This window comes from Oxyura jamaicensis, chromosome Z, assembly GCF_011077185.1.
Source record: "Oxyura jamaicensis isolate SHBP4307 breed ruddy duck chromosome Z, BPBGC_Ojam_1.0, whole genome shotgun sequence".
Taxonomy (NCBI): domain Eukaryota; kingdom Metazoa; phylum Chordata; class Aves; order Anseriformes; family Anatidae; genus Oxyura; species Oxyura jamaicensis.
Genome location: NC_048926.1, coordinates 43447472 through 43468268, shown reverse-complemented (window position 1 = coordinate 43468268; position 20797 = coordinate 43447472). Strand labels below are relative to the sequence as shown.

At 40.3% G+C, this 20797-nt stretch overlaps 1 protein-coding gene across 4 annotated transcripts in view; it reads right to left on the bottom strand.

Annotated features, from left to right (window-relative positions):
* Window positions 1-20797, bottom strand: part of NTRK2 (neurotrophic receptor tyrosine kinase 2) — a 209245-nt gene that overhangs the window by 25505 nt on the left and 162943 nt on the right. For all 4 annotated transcript variants that reach the window (XM_035310587.1, XM_035310586.1, XM_035310589.1 and 1 more), the window contains one exon: window positions 17802-18036. In XM_035310587.1, the coding sequence (XP_035166478.1) occupies window positions 17802-18036 (235 nt within the window). The remainder of the gene's footprint in view (window positions 1-17801; window positions 18037-20797) is intronic.

Genomic DNA, 20797 nt, shown 5'->3' with positions numbered 1-20797 from the left:
TAACTCTCCTTTCCACATCATTATGTCTGTACTGGTGCCACTTTCCTTCTTACTGTCTTTACAGTTGTGGGATCTTCTCTTGTTTATTTTAACATCCTTTTCAATTTCAATCCCAAATGCTTCTTGGCACTTTTCACTGTATCCCAGTAGGTCCTAGCTTTATTTGTCTATTAGCCTTTATCTGTGTGTTTTCGCTTACTCCCAGTGTCTTTTGGGAGATGAAATCACAGATAGTTCTGCAACCTGTTGCTTTCTAACTCCTCTTCTGGGTTATGGACACATATTTCAACCACTTTTTGAACTTTTTATTAAAGCGTATCCACATTTCCCCTCTATATAAATTGATCCTAATAATTAGTTCCCACCTTTTCTCAGAGTTGACCCTCTGAAGAAGTAGACCAGTAAGAAAACAGGGATTCCCAAAATTTAGAGGTTACAATTATTCCAAAATCAGGAGTTCTGAGGATCTCAGATGGTTTTAAAATCCATTGTTACCTCTCTGAGTTTGCTGCTTTTTGTATTAAAAAGTATCTATTAAAGTGTTGTAAAATATTGCCAGATTAAAAGGGGAAAAAAAGATAATCAGGAAATAAACATTAGATTTATGCACATATATTTGCTTGTGTTAATTAACATGATGTTGTTTTCCATATCCCTAATGACAAAACCGAGCACATATAAACACAAGCCAACTATACAGCAGCTAACTTGGGCATTGTGAGTAGCACACACAGAGAAGTGTATGCCCCAGAAAAGGAGTATTCACTCTGCCGCTGGCTAGCTTTGCAGTCTGCATCAAGCTCATGTCATAGCCTTGGAGCTAGTAGTGTCCGCAGAGTAGGCATACCTTCAAACTCAGGTTGTATGGTGGAGCTGCATAAACCTGTCTGTGACACTCCTTTTTATTTCCTAGCTTATGCAATTTTAGCTATGCTTAAGCTATATTTGAAGGGCTTCTCACTGCATGTAGTACAGCTTTATCTGCTGTTAAACCTTCAATTTCCCCCTCTTCTGTTTTGTGTTTAATTCTACTAACGAAAGCTTATCAAGACAGAAAACAAGAGGGTTAATATTGCATAACAGGGAAGCATATACAAGCTGGCTCAGCTCCAAAACCACCATTTAGTCCCTCTCCAAACTGCCATGGAAACATTTGTTGTTCAAAACTGTATGTTCCTCCAGGCATGATTGATGTAAAATATCACAACTGTGTGTCTATGCAAACAGGTAGGAGTTGTACAAGGTGGATCTTTCAATCACTTCCAACATAATTCCCCCCTGCAGAAAATTACCATATTAGGCCTGTATATCTTAAATATCTTGTAAGCCTTATGTTGTAGATTCAAGTAGTATCTGTTGGCTTTCCACTGAGGGGCAAATTCCACTCACTGTGCATTGGCACTGAGCTTTATTTTAACATGGTTATGTTTTTCCCACACAATTACTCAACACTACATTCTTTTATCTGAAAAAGGCTGATATGGCATGAGACTCCAGTCCTAGAATATGTGAGGATACTCAAGGAGCATGGAAAAATCATCTGACTGAAAAACGCTACATTCCATTTTTCACTGGTGCTTTCAGTGCAGAAGACAAGACAAGACATGTTGCCAAAATTGTGACATGAAATATTCAACTCTATTTTGATCTCTCTTTTTTTCTCTGTGTCTTGTTTTGCTAAAGATGATTTAAAACTCTGCTTGCTGAATCCAAAAAACAAACAGCTCATGCATATGACAGGGTGCCAAGAATGCAGGACCCTGCCCTTCGCTTAGCTCACAAGCAAGAAAAATCTCCTACAATGATACTGCCAGCCAGCTATGCTGCACTAAATCTCACCATCAGAAAATAGCACTGGCAGCATAATCAGATGCAAAAGGACTGTATGCAAAGTAACTTGCAAAGAGCCCAGCCTATAAGTTATCCTTTCAAAGTGACTTGGTGGTGGCAGGCATCTGGTATACCAATTGGGAAAGAATCTATATTCTCCAGGTTAACATCACAGTTTTATTTTGTGGGATTAGGCTGAGGTAGTATAAGAAAGGTAGATGACAAAAACAATATGGCAAATGATTTGTAATCATCATGTCTGTCATTCGTGTTTCCTCTTTTTTTTTTTTTTTTTTCTTTTTGGCTGTATATTTATACTGGCAGCGAAACAATTGCAAGATTGATGTGTTATCAAAGAATATCTGGCAATATTTTTAATGAACAGTTCTTTATCTTCCCAAAATTCTATCACCACAAAAAAAAAAAAAAAAGAAAAAGAAAATAAGAGCAAGTTCTTTGCCATGACAAAATTTCTCCCTTTCTGTGTATAACATCAAATCGAGATTTACAAGAACTTAATTTTGCATGTTATAAAGTAGTTTGAAGGTGTCCCTTCATACACATAGAGTGGAAAAAATGATGTTATAAAAAGATATAATAAGGAAGAATAAGACTCCACCATATTTTATGTATCAGTTGAAAAACAAAACAAACAAACACACCCCCCTCCCCCCAACCTATGTTTCCAGCAAATCATTTATTTGCTTCAAATTATGGGATGCATGGATTTGATCACAGGCTGATGTTGTGATTTTTTTCCCTTTTAGACATAACAATAAACAAACAATTAAAACTGATGTAATGCCATTTAAAAGGTACAGTTAGCAAGGATAAAGCTAAAAGTCATTTCCCCAGTGATGTCAGTTCCAGTTTTCCCAGTGAACTGGAGCTGGACAAGTTTTCAGTCTCTGAATATGTATGAATATGTCTTTCTGTCTTCCATATAATTGTACGGGCTACAAAACTAACTACTTAGATAATATTCATTTTCAATAGCAACAACAACAACAACAACAACAAAGTATTTTGTGGTTAAAAGCATCTTGGTTTCAAGGTCCCTTTAATACATTTTATTTTCACTACATAGTCCTTTATTAAAGAGGCTCATTGTTTTTGTAGATGTAATTTTGCAGTCTTTTATTCTATTATCAAAAGTCTTGCACTACTGCTCTTTCTTATGGTCATGGCTTCTAATCATGTGATTATGTGACTAATTGAGGTGACATTTATTTAAGAATGTACACTTCCAGGCCTTGCAGTTTTGGAGAAAATCTTGAACATCTATGTAGTACATGGGACTGAAGGAGAGTTTCATGAGACATCAGGACCTCTCCCAGGTACCTCAAGTGACTATACTTTTAGCTTTTTCCAAAGTGTATCCACCTCTACCTTGAAAGCAGCTGGGCTTTATGCTCCTGCTGAAAGGGTACTTTCAGATTTAATTCTTATACTTACAAAATTCACATTTATACTCTCAATCAAGCCAGTACATACCTATTTGTTTCTGAGCCAGCAAAACAGACCTTTTGCTTTAATAGCTCTTTAACCCGATGAATATTTTACTCCAATATATTTCTCATTCACAATTCTTGCCCTTAGCAAAAGGGCCAAAAAAAAAAAAAAAAAAAAAAGATAAAATACTTTATGGATTTTAATGCTTGTATGTTTAAGTGAAAGAATTTAAGTTGTTCTCCTGAACTGGTGGATATGGAAGTAATTCATGTAATATCTCTTCTAATAATTAGAGCTAGCAATATTTTCCAGTGCTGGTGTGGAAAAAAAATGGCAGAGCATGTATTTTCTGTAATAGTGCTTAAAATGGTTTTGTCTCAACTACATCAACAAGGATAAAGATTTATAAAGATTATTGCTGACCATACATTAATTGCCTTCAAAAATTGGGACCACAACTTTACTGTTCTTCATGACTCAATTCTGTATAAGGCAAACACCTTATAAAAAAATCTGCTTAGGCAAATTCCTCAGAAGCAAAATTAATCTAAAAAAGTGTCCCGACTTCATAACTTTAGCTACCAGTTTGGATCAGTTTCAACAACTGTTGGAGTTCCTGGTCATATGATGCAAATGAGAATACAGCTGCTTGAACAAAACCACACTCAAGTAGTCTTTCCTCATAATCGCCACAAAGATTAAAAAATACCACAGCAAATTAAAATTGTGATTATTCTACATCAAACTAAGTGTTAAAATACAATTTAAAGGCTAACTACATTCATCAGCAAAGAGAACAGATGCAACTCATGCCAAGTTACACACTTCCTGAGGCCCATCCACTCACCACTTTAAACCTCTAACCAACTTATGTCGGTTATATATATATATATATATATATATATATATATATATATATATACATTGAGGAATAGCTTGAAAACAGACAAGATAACATTTACGTATCACAAGAGAACAACACAAGGATGCAAGACGAAATAAGGAAATAGTTTTCAAAACGTCATTTGTATCACCTCTTATGCAAGCTCAGATAGAGGTACCAAACTCTGTCTGACCAGAATCAATGGATCTGATTCTGCACCCAAACCACAGGCAGGAGACATTGCTGTTGAAATATCAAGCCCAGGATGACAGGATGTACAGGAAAAGAGGAATATGAACTCTTTGCATATAAAATTTAATGCAAGCTCTTCAAATAACCAAAGGCTGGACAGCAGCTTTGCAAGGATACTGTTCACTGACAAGTAAATAGTAACTTCTAGAAGTAAATTCAAAAGTATTGAAGTAGAATTTTTTTGAAAGAATTTCTCTGCACTGGGAAGAACAAAGTTACTTCCCACTTGTGGCTTTTCTTCTACAGATCTGTTTACCCATCTGATGGAGACATAAGCATTCGAGTCAACGTAAGCATTGCTAATTTACTTTTTTAAAATCAGCCCTTGATATCAGATGCATCTCCCCTCACTTATGATAAAGCAGGCCTTCATCTAATCCTAAAAGTTTGGGTATGGCTAGAAGCTTGACAGCATTTTGTGTTTTGGCTCCATATGTAAGACTATATTAATGTAAAGCCAAGTTATCACTGAAGTTTAAGCACAAGTCCCTGGGCCTGACAGATGCAAAATCATCTCAGATTTGAGGTCCTCACCTTTTGGCAAACCTGGTAAATGTCCTGACAACCTCTCAAAACCTTCAATACTCTTCATGATGTCTGATACTAAAACAGTCTTCAGAAAGGTACATGGGTTACAACTATATAAGAAACCTAGAGCATGCTAATATCACATCTCTGTCACCAATGCCTACAGGATCAGACTGACCTATTTCAAAGAGCTGAGGGACCCAGAAGGTAGTGGAGACCTAAGCAACCTGCAGTACAACACATTGCTTCCCTTCTTTATTTCCACTCACCATCAGTTGCTCTTTCCTATGCGTGCCCCTACCTACAGAGCCATATTTGCACTCTATATTACTAGCTGATGCTGTCCTCATCTTCTTGATCCATTCTGTTACATATAGTATTTCAGCCTAATTATCTAACTCTTCCTTTCTGTGCTTCCTGAGTTCTGTACGCCAAGAGGGTGCCAATTGTCCTCTGGACCAAGGAAAAAAATGCATGTTTAGGAAAACTGCCTAGCAACTGCTTTCCTTTCTGCAAGGAGGGAGCCTATTAGCATAAGAAAATCTTCCAGCTGGAAGCCAGCAAAGACTCTGCTGGGAGGTGAATCTGTAACCAGTCCTCAAAGGAGAACTCAGTTTAGCCCTGCTCCCTCTGGGTGGCCTTTCTGTGCTGACCCAACAATCAGCAGGGGCAGCAGCGCGGCCGCACAAGGTGCACCAGTGCTCTGCGGCAGCTGGGAGCTGCCGCTCCACTTTCTGGGTCTGCTCACAGTGTTCCCAGAGAGCTTTTTCTCATTTTGTTCCCACTTCTCCTCACACTGTGTGCATCACACATCACAGTCAACAGCTTCAGCTGCTAACCTTTGGAGTTCTGTCATTTGCTTTGCAGATTTCTTGCCAAAAGTGACTGTCTGTAGCACTACAGTACAGTATCTCTTTTTCCAGATATTTACAAATGCTGCCTAAACCACAACTGCTGAATGACATTAGTAGTCCGCACAAGGAGCTAGCCTGTGAAGCAAGACTACAGAACTCACTTCATCATTTCTCTTGTTATTCTATGTCTGTTCTCTAGAAAATGCTGCCTGTAAGCTCACTCTCTAAAACCCTGTGCTAAACACTGGGTCTTGGTAAAATCATAGGAGCAAGTCCCCACTAATCATCAAACTATGATCCAGCAAACTGTGAATGGGGTTGGGATTAAGGACACAGCCCTCTTATGTGTTAAACATCTCAGCAGCAGCCAAATCTTTCCAGCACCTGCAAAGATGGCTTTGTAGGGCTGCACTGCTACTTAATGGATTACAGTTCTGCAAAGCTCTACAAATTGCAGTTCGTAAAGCTAATTTCAATGTGTGATTCACTGCTTTCCTGCAATTTATATCCATATGTGTGGTTATTTTTAAGAATGATTCAGTTTTGTATATATAATTTTAAAAGGACTTTTAAAGTTAATGAGCATCTGTGCTAAGAGCCCCTTAACAGAAAAGCTTGTGTCAGCCACCAGTGATGCTGACTGTGTAAACTTCCTGCTATTCTATAGGCATGCATATGGATCCTAAGGCTCTTGCCCCCTGCATACATCAGGAATAACCCTCCTGAAATCCACAGAATAAAAATGACTTAAAAATGGAGTGGACAAAACCAGAATTTCTATCTATTTGAAAACTGTAATATCTGCTTTATAATCAAAGTGAGAGCAAACCATAAATTCTCAAAGCTTTTAACAGAAGCAAACAGAGGGAAAATTTCTAAACACTTTGATTAAGATTTTGATTGGCATACACTCAGAACTTTCAGCAATAGTGTAGGTCAACAGAAGTTCTGTATGTCATAGTGTAATTTTCTGGTTCCTGCCTGAACATCTTTTCTCAAGACAAACTAGTTTTTAATGACTATTTTTTAATATTGTGCATAAGAACTATGCTGGTGTAAATCCATCAGGGACAGATTTCCAAAGGAAAGGACTGGTCACAAAAGCAAGCCCACTATTCTCTAGCTTTTCATTCAATCAGCTCCATTTTTTAGCCTTGTAATTATATTCTTCTGGTTTTGCCCTCGTTGATCTCACAGACTGAAGGAAAATGTGCTCCAGGAACAGTGGAACTTGTTTCCTAGTTGCACAGTTCATGTGAGAGGGGTTTTAAAATGTGGCAAAACAAAGTATACCACAACCTCTCAGTGAAAAAACTCATTTTCTATATTACTGTCTTGTCAATAATGCTGCAAGATGGAGCTTAGTAAGAATTTGCTGTTAAATGCATGATACTACACATGCTGGACATCTGATATTTCTTCTCCTAACACTAATATAGAAAACTTTCTTAGACTCCCCTCTTAGGATCAGTGTCAGTGGAAACAGATGGAAACAGCATCATAAACAAGACCAATGACCCTGATGTGAGATGATGAGAAAACTCCATTGGGAAGTGATTGCATCTATTGCCATGCTAAAAATGGCAATAAAAATGGAACTACCTGCCTGAGACAAAGCTGCCTTTGGGCACTGTGTAGCACTGAGCAGGTCATGAAGCTGCAGTTCAAGAAGAAGCACCAACAGTCAGGAACGTGTAAAAGCAAGTACCGTAAGGATCACGCTTCCTGCACATAACAAAATACACTCTCACATGGCCAAATAGCAACAAGCATTGTCCTTTAGCATCAGGATGTTGTGGTATATAAAAGTTTCTAAATGATGACATAGTATTGACCTTTAGGAAGCCTCTGACAGCCCTCTAAAACCATTAGGCTTAATTCTGTTTGCAGTTATTTTAGTGTAAGTTCAAAGTTACTGAACTGACTTCAAGGAGAACTCAGCTGCCCCACTATTTCCTGTATCGTTTCCAGTTGCATGAAATCATCTGTGCATGTCCTCCAGGGCTGCTGGAACCCTCTGTCCTCCCCAGCACTACATATGATGCAATGAGCCTCTGACGGAGGAGGAGAGCCGAAAAGTCCATGTAGGGAAGCAGATAATTTCCTTTTGAGCAATGAATGCAAAAATAGCAGCTAATAAAAAACCTTCAAACTGTGCCTTCAAACTGTGACAATTCAATACACACACCTACGAGGATGCCTTGACAAGCTGGTTGACTTCTCAGTAACTCTTTCTTGTTTTCTTTAGTGCGGCCTCCTCCAAACACCCCCACACAGGTATTCAGCTCTGTAGTGACAGCTGAAACCTGCAGGTGTTTGCCGCTACTGCCCTTTCAGAACAGATAGACACTTGTTCCTCACTGTAAACATTTGCATGGTGGTGCTTGCCTGGCTAGTTATAGCCCAAATAATCATGAACCAGCCTTTTCTTTTTTTAGTCCCTTGCTGTCATGCATTAATTCTCTTTGCAAATAGGCATTTGGTACTGGAAATAGCTTAAGTGATATCATTCTCTGGTGGTTATTTTACTAGCATTATCTTTTAGCAAATGTTTCATATAAAGAGTCACCAGAAAACTGTATTATGCAGTCACCAGAAATACAGCACTCTGCAATATTAAGTATTAAGATCACATGTGAAGGAAGGACTGTGCCTAGCAGCCAAGCCACTCTGCCATTTCACTACTCTAATGCCAATGTTGTTTCACTGTCTTCAAAATCAATATTCTGTTGTATGTTTTTTGTTTGTTTGTTTGTTTGTTTTCTTTTGTTTTCTTTTTTTTTTTTTTTTTTTTTTTTTTTTTTTTCTGAGTGACAGAGGAGATCACAATCAGGCTTACTTGCCAAGGGCTGTAATATTTCCAGGGTCAAAATGGATTCTTAAATGTGTTTTTGACCTTTTTATGTAGAAAGAAGGTCGTCTGGAAACTGGGTATTTTTAAAGTTGGTGTAGAATATCAAATCGTGTAATTCTTAGTTTCTCTGGAAGTCTTCCCTGGAGTCTAAGAAGCATAATAACTTCTCACATCTTAAATGAAAGTTGCATGGGAACACTATGTTTCAAGAAGATATCCTTTTCCAATATATTTATTTAACATTAACATTAACTAGAATTGATCAAATAATAAAACACTAAGAAACAAAGACACAAAAATCTAGGAAAGTTGCAAATCTATCTCAGTCCCTTATCAGTTTACTTTTTGGTTCCACAATTCTGTTTCTTTAGTTCTTTACTCACCATCAACTTATACAAGACCTGAATTTTAATTAAAAAATAATAAAAAAATAAAAAGCAGCCCCCAAAGAAACTAAAAATAAATGAAAGATGACAGTCTTTCTCAACCGCCAGAGGTATAAGATGTGCCAGTCACTCACTTAGGGACTGAAACCAAAAACTTCAGAAAAGGGGATGTTCTTCCTTTGGAAGCTACAGAATATGAGAGCGGCCCAGGGCACTGTTTGACAATACAGTGACAGCATGCCAATATCGCACAGGCTATATGAGTCTAGGACGTACTGTGCAGCGAGTGCATTTTCATTAGAGGCATGGAAGTATTTCTGGTCCAAGAAAAGGCAAAAACCTTATTTGGAAAATACTGCTCACAGCCCTTGTAATGTCTGAACCAGAAGGAGACACTTAAACTGTTGTTTCACACACCGAAAGATCATAGAATCATAGAATCATAGAATCATAGAATATCCTGAGTTGGAAGGGACCCTTAAGGATCATCAAGTCCAACTCTTGACACCGCACAGGTCTACCCAAAAGTTCAGACCATGTGACTAAGTGCACAGTCCAATCTCTTCTTAAATTCAGACAGGCTCGGTGCAGTGACCACTTCCCTGGGGAGCCTGTTCCAGTGTGCAACCACCCTCTCTGTGAAGAACCCCCTCCTGACGTCCAGCCTAAATTTCCCCTGCCTCAGCTTAACCCCGTTCCCGCGGGTCCTGTCACTAGTGTTAATGGAGAAAAGGTCTCCTGCCTCTTGACAACCCCTTACGAGGAAGTTGTAGACTGCGATGAGGTCTCCCCTCAGCCTCCTCTTCTCCAGGCTGAACAGGCCCAGTGACCTCAGCCGTTCCTCGTACGTCTTCCCCTCCAGGCCTTTCACCATCTTCGTAGCCCTCCTCTGGACACTCTCCAACAGTTTCATGTCCTTTTTATACTGTGGTGCCCAGAACTGCACACAGTACTCGAGGTGAGGCCGCACCAGCGCAGAGTAGAGCGGGACAATCACCTCCCTTGACCTACTAGCGATGCCGTTCTTGATGCACCCCAGGATACGATTGGCCCTCCTGGCTGCCAGGGCACACTGCTGGCTCATATTCAACTTGCTGTCTACCACGACCCCCAGATCCCTCTCTTCTAGGCTGCTCTCCAGCGTCTCATCGCCCAGTCTGTACATGCAGCCAGGGTTTCCCCGTCCCAGGTGCAGGACCCGGCACTTGCTCTTATTGAACTTCATGCGGTTGGTGATCGCCCAGCTCTCCAACCTGTCCAGATCCCTCTGCAAGGCCTTTACGCCCTCATTTGAGTCCACAACTCCTCCAAGTTTGGTGTCATCAGCAAACTTGCTCAAAATACCCTCTATTCCTACATCCAGATCATTTATAAAAATATTGAAAAGTACCGGCCCTAAAATGGAGCCTTGAGGGACCCCACTGGTGACCGCCCGCCAGCCTGACGCAGCTCCATTTACCATAACCCTTTGGGCCCTGCCCGTTAGCCAATTGCTCACCCATCGTATGATGTTTTTATTTAGCTGTATGGTGAACATTTTGTCCAGTAGGATCCTATGGGAAACCGTGTCAAAAGCCTTGCTGAAGTCCAAAAAAATCACATCAGCTGGTTTCCCTTGGTCCACCATACGGGTGATCTTATCATAAAAGGAAATCAGGTTAGTTAGGCAGGACCTACCCTTCACAAACCCATGCTGGCTGGGACCAATGACTGCTTTGTCCCCCAGGTGCGCCTCAATAAGTCCGAGAACCAACTTCTCCATGATTTTACCAGGCACTGACGTGAGACTGACAGGCCTGTAATTGCTAGGGTCTTCTTTCTGACCCTTCTTGAAAATTGGCACAACATTTGCCAGCTTCCAGTCTACTGGGACCTCTCCAAATTCCCAGGATCGTTGAAAAATAATTGATAGAGGTTCCGCGATGACATCCGCCAGCTCTTTCAGCACCCGGGGATGAATCCCATCCGGACCCATGGACTTGTAGGGATCCAGGTGGAGTAGCAAATCCCGCACACGTTCAGGGTCAGTTGGGAGTTTGTCATCCCCACCGTCCCGGTCCTCCAGCTCAGGGCACCCTGGGTCCCGAAGCCCATCATCGGCATTGAAGACAGAGGCAAAGAAGGCGTTAAGCGTCTCTGCTTTGCCTACGTCATCGTCTGTGAGGAGACCTTCCCTATCAAGGAGCGGCCCTATGTTTTCTTTAGTTCTCCTTTTTCCATTTACACATCTAAAAAAACCCTTTTTATTTTCTCTCACAGACACAGCCAGCTTCAACTCTAGCTGTGCTTTGGCCACTCGAACTTTCTCCCTACAAACACGAACAGCATCCCTGTATTCTTTCCATGACGCCTGGCCCTCCTTCCAGTAGCGAAACACTCTCTGTTTCCGCCTAATCTCCATTAGAATGTTCCTGGTCAGCCACGCCGGCTTCCTGCCCCGCCTGCCTGACTTGCGATATTTTGGAATTGCCTTATCTTGTGCTTCTAGGAGGCATCACTTAAAGAGTGACCAGCACTGGTGGACATCGAGGCCTTCAAGAGCAGTTTCCCAGGGGACCTTACTGACTAGTTCCCTGAGCAGCCTGAAGTCCACTTTCCCCATATCTAGGGATGAGGTTTTGGTGGCACTTTTCCTTCTGTCACCATAAATGTTGAACTCAACCACTTCATGGTCGCTATGACCGAGGCGGCCACCAATCACCACATCTCCCACCAGACCCTCTCTGTTTTCTAGCAACAGGTCTAGGATGTAAGAGAAGGCTACTGGGAGAAGAAAAAAGAACCTTTTCTCCTGACAGTGTGCCTTGTTAGCCATCCTAAACAGTCCGGGAGTGGAGAGCATTACTTTTTCTAAATACATCTGACAAGTTAAAGCTAGGAAGGGAGAATAATGCTCTCTGTTGGAGAATAATGTGATCAAGTGCGTGTACACTGGTCATGAGCTAATTTCGGCTACTGATTAAGATTTGCAACCATGAGGGTGAGGTTCTGGAGCAGCTTTCCAAGGAAGGCCCCATCAGCAGGATCCATATTTTCAATGTCCACCTTGGAAAATTAATGGGAGGGGCTGAATAACAAGGCAAGAGTGTTCTAGGAATTGGACATTCAAAATTCAGAGACAGAAGACTGCTGCTGTCCAATTTTGTACTATACGTGAGAGAGAGATCTGAAAACAAGCTAGTCGGCATTATGTAGGCTGCACCGTATTTATGTATTTAACTAAACTATTTCTTCAGGATTGCCATTGGTCTCCTGCATTTTTGTTTTACCTCTTGTTGTATGGTGTGGCTCTGTGTTAAGCTCTGTTCCCACACTGCTCTGAGGCACTGAGGACAGATGACATTCATAAGCAGGATATTGGGACAGATGTGCTCCAAGTGTTGTTACTAGACCTCAGAAATGCCAGGCTGGTGCAGCTGGCTTGAGCACTCATACCATTATGCAGCTTACTTGCCAAAAGGTAATTCTGACTGAGACAGACTTACAGGGATTGTTGTCACCATCTGTTGTATGTCAGGGGTGACTGACTTTGTAAGACATCTCAGAAATTTTTGTCAAAAGATTTCTTTTTAGGGACCTAGAACAACATTGATACCCTTGTCATCTCTTCCTCTTTTCCCTTGGCAGACTGGAATTTTCAAAGGATTTTGTGCTAAGGGTTTTAGTGACAGTTGAGGTTTTCCATGTGGCTTGAGGAGGTCTCAGGCTCTTGCCACTCCTCTTGCCCTTAACACCTAATGCATAGCTTTCTCCAGTGGAGAAAGGCTTAGACTAATTTGACTTCTAAACCTTTCTGTAGATTTTGGACAAGTTGGGCCTAAAGAAAATGAAAACTTTCCTAATAGTTCCAGGTTTCTGATAGCTCCTTCTGTGGTTTGTACGAGTGGAGGCATGGAGTCCTTATTTTCTCTACTGTTCCTTGCACTGTTGCATAAAGGCAAGTTAGTTATACAATAGTTAAATAGGGATTACACAATTTAGCTCCTTAAATCTAAATCAGAAACAGAGTTTCTGTTCTGCACTGAACAGACATAAAAACATGGAAGGGTGAAGTTCTGGTCCTAATGAAGTTAATGGCAAAACTCTTGCTTACTTCAGTGAGATCACAGTTTCATGCAAAATCTTGGCTCGAGCTTGCAGCTGGCTCACCAGGCTGGATATTTAAAGCATATCCCTGTTAAGTTTTTCCAAGTACTGAGGTGAGATTAACTTCTTTTTTGTGTCTGTGTGTGTATTATAAGAAAATGTAGAAAAGTATTTTAAGAGCAAGTACTGAGAGCAGCAGCAGTAAACTTCAACTGTGAGCCTAAAAAGGTCCTGAAGTATTCTCTGAGTGCAACGAAGTATACTAGTAATCTGGTCATTCCCATGCTTCAGTGTCAGTACATTAAGCCACTGAAGGCTGCTGATGAGTCACGTTATTTGAGTATCAGAGAGAAAGAAGGGAAACTCTGGCTTGTGCATGTTGGGAGTCCAAGCCACAAAAGACGGACGTCGACAAAACAAGTAAAAATCCCTAATGAACCTGAGACCTGAGCTCTGCAAATAAATAATGGCATGAAGTGATGCACTATGCTACAAGGCCTGCAGTGCAGCAGAGTGTCACTGGAGCTGCTTGGCACATGGATGAAACTAATTATTTGACAGTTGCTTTAGTTTGACCCGAGGTGGATGGCAGTGGAGGATAGAAAAAGGCACTTCAAATTCTTTGTGACCTCATGACCATGTGGAGTGACTTTTGAAAACTGCTGCTGTTTCACTGAATGTTAGCATGTATATCAGGGCTCTCTCCACCCCTAAGATTCCTGTCTGATGAAAAAGAAAGGAAAAAGGAAGGGAGGAGAAAAAGAAAACTCTGTGTAACCAGGGCCACACATGACATACATTCCCAACCCAAGGGTTATTTCTCTCCCTTTCTACCTCAAATCTCTTTTAACTACTGAGCTGCTTCAATACAGAGTGTCATTATCAATCTGACAGCAAACAAGTACTGGTGACCATCCTTATCTTACAAAAACAAACTATGAATAATCATCTTGGGCAAATCTAGCATCCTGACAAGGTGGTAGGATCTCAGTAAACAGATCCCAGTACCTTAATAAATACAAATACTATATTATTTCTTGCAGGGCTTTTTGGAGTTGTATAAATACTTCCACTGAGCATCAGATAAAGTTGTCAAGGTTAGGGAAGAATTTCTTCTGTGTTTACAATTAAATGTGAACAGTTAAAAGAGACTTATCCTGCTACAAGCAATTCGTTATGGTCAGTCAGTATTAGTCGGTATTAGTCGGTCAGTGCCATTCCAGTGTCATCAATGAATTTAATTGCTTAGGCCTTCCATAGACATAATTCTTAAGGCAACACTCTGGAAAGTCACCATAGGCTTGACTATTTCACAGTCAGACTCTGAATAGCCCATATATGGCCCAAAATGTGCAGTCAAAAAACTCAAAGACTCAGCTGTGGCTTCCAGCTTTTATCAGTGTGAAATATGGTGGCAAGGCAGTCTGTGGCTCTGTCTCTCCCCTCTACCAGCTAAACAACAGCTGGAATGTGGGGGGTTGGAGAAATGATCCTTTTTAATTTTCTCACTGTACAAAACAAATGACTACACAAGTTTAGGTTTCATACATTTCCATCATACTGCAAGCTTACTTCATCAATTTGGATGGAACCATGATACTTATATTTTCATTCATTACCTCTGCCATGTATCTACACCTTTCTCCCTTCAGCCACTTTTGTGTCTTTTACTAACACCTCTTTCCACTTTCCTTTTCCTTTTTCTTTTACATTCCTTAATGAACTGACTTATTCATTCCCTCACTCATTATTGACTTATTCATTCCCACACCCATTATTGCATCCTCTTCACACACTGTCCTTTTCTTCCTTTCCTTCTCCCTCTCTCTTCTCATTTCTTTATTTCTTCCTGGACCACACTGATCCTCCTTTGGCCTCAAAAGAGGGCCAAAAGATGGGAAGGAGGGAAGGGGGGACAGGAAGAAGAAGAAGGAGAAGGAAGAGGAAGAGGAAAGGAGAGAATCACTCTGAAGAAGAGGCAAAGAGAAATGCAATGAATCACTTGAACAAGGTACTTTGAAAAGCACCCCATGACTATCCAAACTACCAGAACCTCCCCATGTCATGTTTCAGGCAGGACAAAATCTGGGTCTTGTTCTGAACTCCTCCTTCATTGGGTAAAAGCTTTGCTTGAGTGCTGATGCATAAGACTCAATGATTTAAACCAGAAGTACATGAGCAGGCAAGATGACACCAAAGTCACTACACCAATGCTTGCACCAAACCTCAGCTGTCCCCAGGAAGCCTGTATGATTACATAGTTTCTACCCACTTTTGCCTGCAGTTTTTCTGCAGCAAGAAGGCAAGAAGTCTTTTTTTTTCTTTTTTTTTCTTTTCTTTTTTTTTTTTTTTTCAAAAATTAGAACAAAACAAAAAATTTATTGTTCAAAAATGTTGTCTTTGTCTGTCAAGGCTTTTGCAAACACTTACTATAAAGCATTAACATTAATTCTTAATTGCAATCATGAACTGGTAAATGAATCCAGTCTCACTAAAAACATAACACAGATATGTCTCCAGTCCCAGCAAGTACCGTTCATTCGTCAGATGCAAAATCAAGAAAGCCTGGCCTTTAGTGCTCACTGGTGTGTTTGCAAACACAGAGTTAGTGATTACTATCCTATGTATTTTTCCAAGTTCTGAAATGAAGTCATGCTTGTTTTACATTGACCAAATAGCTTGAAGTGCCAAGTCTCCAAAATAAAAAAAATATAAGAGGAGTTTGGTTCATATGTTTACTAATTACTAGGTTTGCCTTGTAAAAGAAGATACAAAGAACAGAAGAAACATATTTCTCATCTGTTAAGGAAAACAACACTCAACAAATAATTTCTGTGTGCATCTTCCTCTGCCCTGTCAGGCATCGGCTGGATGTAAAGTCTATCCCTTTTCAGGCATCCCACAAACACTGGCACAGAGGTGACACTGTCATTTTATGGACATTGCAACCCAGTTAGGACAGATAAGGAAGAGTCCTTCATTTTACCTAAAAAGTGATAACAAGTTATGTGAGAGGGACATATGGAGAATGTGCTTTAAAAGAGACCAAGTAGCTTATCTTACAAGATACAATTCCAGCATTCACAAACTAACAGCTTGCGTATGGATTGCCTTCTGCAAGCCATAAAAACCTGATAGCTGCAGTTCCACTCATGAAGTTACACATGTGGTAACGAACAGCAAATGCTGTCATCTACCTGACTTGTCACAAAGTACAAAGACAACATCAATGACAGTGATTAATGTAGAGGGTTGTACTGGGTCTGGCTGGGATGTTACCTTTCCCTGCAGCAGCCCATACAGTGCTGCGCTCTGCACTTGTAGCTAGAACAGCAGTGGTATCACACTGGTGTTGTGTTTGCTGCTGAGAAGTGCTGGTACAGCATTAGGACTTTCTCTAACCCTCCTAGGGGGTGGGCAAAAAAGTGAGAAAGAAATATCACCAGGGCAGCTGACCTAAACCAAACAAAGGGATATTCCATACCATATGATGTCACACTCAGCAATAAAAGGTGGAAAAAGGAAGAAGAAGGGAGGGGTGGGCTCTCGTTGCGAAAACATCTGTCCTCCTCCCAAACACCAGCTATGTGTGTTGAGGCCCTGCTTCAAGGACGTGGTCAAGCATCGCTCATTTGTGGGAAGTAGAGAGTAATTTCTTTCCTCTGCACTTCCACATAGCCTTTACTTGTTTTGTTTAGTTATTCCCTTTCCCCCTCTCTCTTCCCCATTCCCTTTTTTCCCTTTAGTTGAATTGTTTAATTAATAATAATATTTCCTTAATAATATATAAATATATATTTCTCTTTAATTTAAATTATCCTTATCTCAGCCCGTGAGTTGTTCTTTCCTTTACTTCTTCCCCTCCTCATCTGAGGAGGGGGAGTGAGAGAGCGGTTGTGGTGTTCAGCTGCCTAGCACAGTAAAACCACCATAAGGGTCCTGTTAATCCTACCAAATCTAGGTGGCCTTTGCAAACTTTACACATTATTATACCACAACTGAGCCTATGGAAAACAACCTGGGCCAGAATCTGAACATGCACCAAGGGCTACCCACTACTGAGCTATTACCCTCACCAGAGTGATGCAAAAAAGCTCTTCAACCATAAGCAGTTGAATTAAAGAATAGGCTTAAGGCAGGAGAAGCCTGCAGATAGCTTTTAATGCACTGAGAAGTTAATAATTTCTAACCTAGTATTTCCCTGAGCTAAACACCTCATTCAGCACTGCTGTCCACTACTTACAACTACTCAAATAAACATTATAATGAAACATTATGAAATACCTAAAAGTAACAATTTCCACTTGTCTGAGAAACATATGACAACATATTTTAATAACTCAGAAGTATTGGGCCAAATCTGATTACCCACTCTTCCTTTCCATCTGCTTCTTTTTCTTCTTCACTATAGCCAAACAACCATGTAAAATTTCTGCCCAGAAAGACCTTCCTATCTTTTACGAATAGAGTTTAAAGTCATCATACATAAACAGGACATGCCAATCTTATTCTGATTAATTTGCTCCAAATTTACTGAAATGTTGTAACCCAAAACCAGGATGTCCATATGCCGGCCTTTAAATTACCTGACAACGTAAAACCAGAATCAGTCACATCAGTGTGGTATGATTACTGAACCATACCTCAGTAGTTAGCACTTACAGCAGTTCACTTACCCTATAGTAGTCCGTGCTGTACACGTCTCTAGACATCCCAAAATCCCCAATCTTCACCAATAGGTTCTCACCAACCAAGCAATTCCGGGTAGCAAGATCCCGATGCACAAAGTGCTGTGATGCCAGGTAAACCATACCAGCTGCAATTTGCTGGGCAATATGAAGCATCTGGGACTGTGTCAGCTCAGCTGGACGGTTGCCTTCTGCCATCAGTACTGCATCTGGACCATGTGCCCTGCATCAAAGTATAAGCTGATAAAGCGACAGGCCACTTGTAAGCTACAGAGGTAAAAGGTATTAGTGAGCCTAAAACCACACAAGTGATTTACTCAAATATAAGAACAAAAGGGCTATAGATTCATTGATGAAATAGCAATAATTTGTCTCCTGGCTTTTTTCCACTTACTGTTTTCCTTCCCTGTGTGAAAGACAGGTGGTTTGAAGAACATTATACAACAGGTACATATACTGCTCATGAAAATAAGGCAGCTGGATTCATAATACGCCCTGATCCTAAACCACCACCTTTCTCCTGTCACGTCCTGGTAACTCGAAGATACTGATATCAGCATTCCTATGTACACGATTTTATTATAAGCATTACTAGCCAATCCTTAGCCATAAGGTCAGCTATCATTCCTCATTCCTCATTCTTACACCTTATAATATTTTGAAGAGGACTTTCCATCCACTCTACTCTTCTAGCTTTTCAGAAACCTTTTTTTATTTTATTCCTGCAAAGTATTCTTCCAAAGAGACTATCTCTGCCCTTCCCTCCTCAACTATTTTAGAAAAATACTCTACAACCAATTTTTGTTTTCTCTCAGAAGTCTTTCGTTCCTCTAAAGTAGAGTTTCAAAGAATCACCTTTCTAATCAATGAAGGTGAGGCCTTAATTCATCCCTAAGGGAAGGGCACAGGAGTTTGGAAAAGAGTTGCAAATTAATCAAAATCTGTGAGATCAAATCTGACATTACTTATTAGAAATATGATATTAAAATTGCCCCAAGGGAAGAACTTCATGAGCAAAGTGACAGATGTGAGAAAGAAACGAAAGAAGGTGTGTAGCATTGCTGGGATTGCAACTGGTAGCAAGTAAAGAAGTTAACTGCACTTTCTCTGCCATAGGGTACAGCCAAACATTCAACTCATCTGGGTGAATATACAGGAGCATATGAAACCTCCAACCAAGACTCAGAGGAAAATTCCTAATGAAAAGCACTGTACCTTTTCATTGCACTGATTTATTTTTATTTTTATTTTTTTTCTGCTCTCGTACATGAAGCTCCAAATCACTAAATTAGAGAATTCTTCTTTCACTGGTTTCCTTAAGGAGATTTGTATCTAATGCAATTTTGGGATTATTTTTAACACTCCTCTCATCTTGCACTTGTGGCGCTGTCTGTAAAAGAGGTGCTCCTCAGTGTCTGCCACAGTCAGTAACATTGACGGAAATTTCCTTGGGTTCAAATTAGCCTCCACTGTTCAGAACAAGCCCAGGGCAGGCATGGCTGTAGTACTAGATCTGAAACAGCCCTTGGCTACACACAAGACAGCAAGGCTCATTTGGGTTAAATTTCGGATTCATGTTTTCCGTCAGCCTTTGGTGGCGCTGCAGGGTAAGAAATTCAGGCTTTTACAGCCCACTTAGAGCTAACCTCTGATCTGCGGCACAAGCTGCGGCAAATGTGAAAGGAATGACAAATTGGAGCTTAGGTTAAACAGCTTGTCCCAGCATAATCATTTTATGTTCTAAAGGCCAGGGCTGATTAATAATTAAAAAAAGAGAGAGAGAGAGAGAGAGAGAGAGAACACTTAATGGAGGAAATATACTGTCTGCTAAACTACCTTTCCGTACAACAATTCAAAGTCAGAGTTAGAAGGTAAGAAAAGGCCAAACAAAAATAATCAAATAATAAGTATTTCTTATTGTGACAGTGAATCAGCTGCAAGTCTGGCCTGTTCTAATGGAAATTCAGTGCTCTCCAAAAGTACTGGGACAGTGTCTTTGGAAACCACAGTTTTCTCCTGATCCACGGCAGAGGTCCAAGCAGGCAAATGTAAATGCCCCAACACTGCCCTGACAATACACTTAAATCCTTTGCCAAAGAGACAGTCAGTCTGGGAAAAGTAGTGTTTGCTCTGCATCCCCAGTTCAAGAGCTAGTCTCTCTGCCAGACCTGGCAGCCCTGCCAATAAGGGAGGATGCTAGTTGATGTCATTTGCTTTTATGTGGTGGCTATTTGTTCACTAGAGATTAGAAGGACAGCAAACTCATTTCACAAAGGAAATAAAAATGTGTAAATGGTGACACTAGCAGTCACTAGCAATTTCAGGCAGATAGAAAAACTGAACCCATTTAAAGGGACATTGGTTTGATTATTTTACAGCTTTGTCAGTAGCATGCATTACACAGATATCTGTCCAGTATGGTGATGCCCCCACGTATTTTTCAGCAGAAGAGATCTCAGTACATTGAAATGTTTTTTGTGATACCTTTTGATGGAAGAGACATAGAAGATGTTGAGAGAACAGTCCCTTAGGAAAATGTTTTTATGTAAGAACAAAATCTGTCTCTTAACTGCTTATTTTTATGCCAGTGAATGTCCACTAGTAGAAATGGCACGTAGGTAAGGCCACTGTTCAAATCTTGATGATTCATGAGTTATCTATTATTCTAAACCTTGAGTATCATCTATTTATTTATTACTACTTTACTGCCAAATTTCAGTTTATAATGCACATTTATGAACAGCTTTATGAAAGAGACCCAAAAATGTAGTGTTTTCCACCACACCAAAGTTTCCATGATTCACAGTTTTCTTGCCACAGATTAATGGCACTCTTTACAAAACACTCAGAGGAGGGAAGAGAAAAGGGGTTAGATTTCAGAAGCTTTTAGATGCCTACAGATAACAATAGGTATTGAGTAGGATCTTCCAAAATGCTACCAGAAAGCCTTCAAGAAGACAATTCTTACTGTAATCTTTATAACG